Source organism: Sinocyclocheilus rhinocerous, unplaced genomic scaffold, assembly GCF_001515625.1.
Source record: "Sinocyclocheilus rhinocerous isolate Xijiao unplaced genomic scaffold, SAMN03320098_v1.1 scaffold2300, whole genome shotgun sequence".
In the NCBI taxonomy this organism is placed as follows: domain Eukaryota; kingdom Metazoa; phylum Chordata; class Actinopteri; order Cypriniformes; family Cyprinidae; genus Sinocyclocheilus; species Sinocyclocheilus rhinocerous.
The window spans coordinates 275409-280926 of record NW_015629642.1 but is presented as its reverse complement, the minus strand read 5'-3'; the positions used below and the strand labels follow the sequence as shown (position 1 = coordinate 280926).

The window sequence follows — 5518 nt, the reverse complement described above, 5'->3', positions numbered from 1 at the left end:
AAAAAAAGTCCATCCCCTGTTGTCCTCTCATATCAAAATCCACTGACATATCTGTTTTGGACTGCTTTTTCTTGTAAACGGTGCTTTACTTGAGGATATTTCTCTCCTGATTCAGATGAGACGACTTTTTCACTGGAGAAAGCAATGTTATAGCCAGATGCAACATTTAAAAAACTGCTTGCTAAAATGTTAAAATGTCTTGAATTAGTTTAGAACAAGCTTTTCACTCCACAAGATGTTAATTGTTGGACTGGGCTGTGTGGATTACTTGTGGATTATTGTGATGTGTTTATCAGCTGTTTGGACTCTCATTCTGACGGCACCCATTCACTGCAGAGGATCCATTGGTGAGCAAGTGGTGTAATGCTAAATTTCTCCAAATCCAATTAAAAGAACCAAAGACTTAAACTACTTCAGTCTGTGTGCATTGAATTTATTTAATACACGAGTTTCACAATTTGAGTTGAATTACTGAAATAAATTAACTTTTCCACTACATTCTAATTTATTGAGAAGACGTAATTTGCATGTTAACATTTTTGCATGAAAATGTCTAACCATATACTTGTTTGTTCTGGTGATTATAGGAAAGAAAGAAAAATGCGGATTGAGCTGCTGCAGTGTGTCTGGGGGAGAATGACATAAATGGATTATCTTGTGTTTTGATACAAGCAAAGTGCAAAGAGGGGGTGTAGAAGAAACCATTTCTGTCCTTCCAGTGTGTATATAGCAAGATGAATATGAAGTTGTATAACTGCTAGTATAATTTGCATCTCTCTCAAACTTAAGTACATTTCAGACAGTTTTGCATGTTATTTTAGTGATTATTATTTAATGAGTGCTGCTAAAGGTGTCATTTTACTGTGAGACATGAGATATTCCTACATTTTGATATATTGCATACTAATTTTGCATTTTTTTAATATCCTACAGTAAACCTTTTTGAGTCTTTAGGCTGCAGATGAAAGCTCATTACTCTTCGCCTTCACATGCTGATATCATTCAAAGCACGTTTGGAAGAAAAAAAAAAGAGTTAAAATCTGATCAACCTACAGATTTACGTGGCCTACTGACTGATTAAGTTTTAATCTAATGCTTTGGTTCTGTGTGCATATCTCTACATGTTAAATTAGCCTATTATAGATCTTTCAACATTTATAGACTCCATTTAAAAGTGCCTACATAACTCACCATAAGCAAAACTAATTTTCAATGTCATTTTCCTTCAGTTTCTTATTCAGTTCATGTTTATTGAACAGCTTTGCATTTAAGCCCACCGGCAACTATAGTTGCCGCAGTTTATAGTTGTCATTTCCCTTTTGTAAGTATTTTTCTAGATGTTATCCATGTTTTATTTCACAACAGGAGATCTATAGTTTTTTGTATACTTAGTCAAAAGTCCAAGCGGCAACTATAGTTTCTATAGTTTCCAGTTTTCAAGTGACAGCAGCAGCAGTTTACAAACTTCAGTCAGTCAAGCAAAAGGAAGAATGGAAAGATAAAGAGCTAACGCATGGGATTAATTGCTGTAGATGATCTTTTTCTCCCTTTTATGACATTATGTCTTGTAAGGGGCAAAATATTGAGGCCCCTTTATCCAGTTTGGCAACACTACAACTCTCAAAAACACTTCACTTGTTAAAAAAAAATATATATATTTATAGAGTAGCTTAATAATAGCCTAATAACAATAAAGCGTGTTAAAAACTCACCGGTATAGCGGTCTGTTAAGTTATAATATTCATATTCATCGTAGTAGCGGTCCTCAAAAGTGGTCGGTTCAATGTTTTTCACGTCAACGTGGTTGCTCATTTTGCCAGCGAATAGAAAACTAACGGAGCAACAGCGGATAAACACAAGCAGAAGTTTAACTCAGAAAAGCTGGAAAATGTGCGATGTTCAGTTATAGCTGTGTGTCTTTCTTGTCCTCGGTTCAGTGTTGTTTACAAGCCTGTAAAGTTGCCTTTTTTAAAGACGTAGCTCCGCCTTCAGTTCCTTCAGCTCCCCGCCTATGGGTCAACTTGACCAGAAGGAAAATTGCATCAGATGTGAGTTCATGTTTAATCAGCAGACCCAGGGTTGCCAGGCTTTCACAACAAAACCCGCCCAATTGCCACTCAAAACTAACCCAATCGTTCCGGGCGGTGGGTAAATAGCCTACACGTTTTTTTTGGTGGGCTTCCATGGTAAAAAAAAAAAAACGCATTCCAGGGTCCAAATATCACGTTATTGGGGTCGTTTCAACATGATAAATTTGTTTATGAATAAAGATTGATCTGTTGAAAGCAGATATTTTGAGTTAAATGCCAAAAGCTCTCCTCCTATTCAAATTTGACATTGAAGTGGTGCATACAACATATTTGCCCACCGGCAACTATAGTTGCCGCACATTCAAATACGATTTTCAAGAAAAAAAACTAAAACCTGGGGAAAATAAATGCTGAACATGTTCACATAGGACACTATTAACATGACTCTATGCATGAAACCATTCGGAAAAATTTGGGCACAAATGGGTTACGAAATGATGATATGCAGCCACAACTATGCACCCCGTGAGTATAAGCTAATTTAATTGTTCTTTTCAGTGTCCAGTTACTGAATACTTGATATGAAGAATATTGTTTATGAAATGGGAAAATTGCATCAGATGTGAGTTCATGTTTAATCAGCAGACCCAGGGTTGCCAGGCTTTCACAACAAAACCCGCCCAATTGCCACTCAAAACTAACCCAATCGTTCCGGGCGGTGGGTAAATAGCCTACACGTTTTTTTTGGTGGGCTTCCATGGTAAAAAAAAAAAAACGCATTCCAGGGTCCAAATATCACGTTATTGGGGTCGTTTCAACCCGTGGACATGAAAAACAACCCGCGGCAACAGTGTTAAATTAGCCCAATTCCGCGGACCTTGCAACACTGAGCAGACCTCACCTACTGCCAGACAGGATGTCCTTCAGAGCAGATGACATTGTTTTTGTTTTGACTCGCACTTTTGTTTTATATTTTCACTTTGACAAGGATCTCAGAACTTAGGCCTGACTGTCTGTTCATGATGTTCTTTTTTTCTGAATACTTGATATGAAGAATATTGTTTATGAAATGTTATGTAGTATATGTACGCTAAAAAGCTTACAATCTCTACATAAGTTGTGCGGGTGTAGTGGTTGCATTTGTTTATTCCACTTCTCACTCCTGTTGACAAGGCTACTAATAAAGAGTCATATTTGCTTTGAACTATAGTGCACATGCTTTTCAAAACGCTCTTAAATGAGATACATAGTGTTTCTAGATAATCCTCTGTGGAAAATTCATTTCCAAGTGACACATCTCATTCAGCTCCACATCTCTTTACTGCTTCACTACTGCCCTCTTTCTGTCTTGAGATGAGAGGAGATGCTATGAGAGTTTATGTTGCTGTGACAGATCGTTTTCACCAATATTGTGGCTTTAGCACATGACAGACTAAATAGATTTTAATGGTATAGTTGGAGCACTTCGTAGCTCTGAAATATATGTATAGATTTTATTTTTTTTATTTGTTGGAGGGCGTCGAAGAAATCTCAGGTCATTTTTTGAAAAGTTTGGGGGGAAAAAACTTGGAAAAAGTGGTCTTTATTAAAAGAAGAACTTTTAAAATGTCGTACCAAAACACCAAACGTGTTCAAGGCTAGTTTAAAACCTACATTCAACATCACAAGCATATCGGTTCCTCTGAACAGGTGCTCGTTCTGCAGGGCCCACCACATACACAAGAGCGATGTGCCCGACAAAACTCTCCACTTGATGAGTCACTGGCCCGCTCATCTCATCCTGAGGCGGAGGTTCCTGTAGTCACTCCTGCTGCAGCTCAGCGCCCGTTTCCCGACCTGTGGTCGGTTGCCAGTAATAGCCGTCCTCTCTCGATGTGAATGTGGAAAGATAAGATGTTTGACGCACATCTTCTGCGTCACTCTTTGGACTTCTTCTCCGCATTCTGGAGTTTCTCCACGATTTTGCGCTCGTGTCCCGCAGGGTTGGGTCTGTTCGTGTTACAGCTCGCCTCCTTCTTCGTCCTGCCCTTGCGACTAGCGGACTCTGTAGTCAACACAGAAAACAAGTCAGTTAGTTACAAGTACGGGTTTAAACTAAGAACTAATTACATACATTGTGAAGAACGTTCATAACGAACGAAACGCTTTAAAAATTAATTAGTGTTGCCAAATCCATAAAAAGCCGTCATGGCAACACTACAACTCTCAAAAACACTTCACTTGTTAAAAAAAAATATATATATTTATAGAGTAGCTTAATAATAGCCTAATAACAATAAAGCGTGTTAAAAACTCACCGGTATAACGGTCTGTTAAGTTATAATATTCATATTCATCGTAGTAGCGGTCCTCAAAAGTGGTCGGTTCAATGTTTTTCACGTCAACGTGGTTGCTCATTTTGCCAGCGAATAGAAAACTAACGGAGCAACAGCGGATAAACACAAGCAGAAGTTTAACTCAGAAAAGCTGGAAAATGTGCGATGTTCAGTTATAGCTGTGTGTCTTTCTTGTCCTCGGTTCAGTGTTGTTTACAAGCCTGTAAAGTTGCCTTTTTTAAAGACGTAGCTCCGCCTTCAGTTCCTTCAGCTCCCCGCCTATGGGTCAACTTGACCAGAAGGAAAATTGCATCAGATGTGAGTTCATGTTTAATCAGCAGACCCAGGGTTGCCAGGCTTTCACAACAAAACCCGCCCAATTGCCACTCAAAACTAACCCAATCGTTCCGGGCGGTGGGTAAATAGCCTACACGTTTTTTTTGGTGGGCTTCCATGGTAAAAAAAAAAAAACGCATTCCAGGGTCCAAATATCACGTTATTGGGGTCGTTTCAACCCGTGGACATGAAAAACAACCCGCGGCAACAGTGTTAAATTAGCCCAATTCCGCGGACCTTGCAACACTGAGCAGACCTCACCTACTGCCAGACAGGATGTCCTTCAGAGCAGATGACATTGTTTTTGTTTTGACTCGCACTTTTGTTTTATATTTTCACTTTGACAAGGATCTCAGAACTTAGGCCTGACTGTCTGTTCATGATGTTCTTTTTTTTTTTTTTTCAGGGAGAGAAAAGAGGAAAAAAAACACGTTAAACATTTCAATTAGTCTAATATTTCTGTTTTCATGAACTCTCTTTCTCTCTCAGTCTGAGTGTGTTTGCTTATATCTTATAAAGATTAGAAAGATTAGATTAATTTAGTTAATGTTTGTCTCTCTCTGTTATTTGCACCTGACTTTGTGTTCAGACTTCTCATGTCCCTCTGTGGACTGTGACCTACTAACATACTCTATTGTAAAGAAAACATTTTACATACACATTTGTCTTTAGAGAGTGCGAGACTCATTTCAGTAGCCTTTTGTGTGAATGTCTAAAAGGTTTGCTTATTCACTGTTGGAGATCTACTCCAGACGATTAGTTTGTCAAAATGGGGTGCTGTATTATATTTGACCGACTATTATAGGAAATTGTCTTTGAATTGCACTTGCTGGGAAA

At 38.5% G+C, this 5518-nt stretch overlaps 1 protein-coding gene across 2 annotated transcripts; it reads right to left on the bottom strand.

Moving 5' to 3' along the window:
- Window positions 1-3511: 3511 nt before the first annotated feature.
- Window positions 3512-4567, bottom strand: LOC107739393 (nuclear protein 1-like). 2 transcript variants are annotated; one of them, XM_016551495.1, is made up of 3 exons: window positions 4328-4567; window positions 3937-4074; window positions 3512-3896 (listed from the first exon to the last, which is right to left on the bottom strand). In XM_016551495.1, exons 1-2 carry the CDS (start codon window positions 4425-4427, stop codon window positions 3947-3949), a joined length of 228 nt encoding a protein of 75 aa, XP_016406981.1. In that variant the 5' UTR covers window positions 4428-4567; the 3' UTR covers window positions 3512-3896; window positions 3937-3946. The 2 variants fall into 2 exon arrangements, with proteins under 2 accessions (XP_016406981.1, XP_016406979.1); XM_016551493.1 differs by having other exon boundaries at window positions 3512-4074.
- Between the last annotated feature and the right edge of the window lie 951 nt (window positions 4568-5518).

Bases quoted from the DNA above. Each gene is read 5' to 3' on its own strand.
- LOC107739393 (XM_016551493.1), bottom strand. From the start codon at position 4,427: ATGAGCAACCACGTTGACGTGAAAAACATTGAACCGACCACTTTTGAG. The intron at 4,075-4,327 runs GTGAGTTTTTAA...TGTTGACTACAG, and splicing joins CTTAACAGACCGTTATACCG to AGTCCGCTAGTCGCAAGGGC.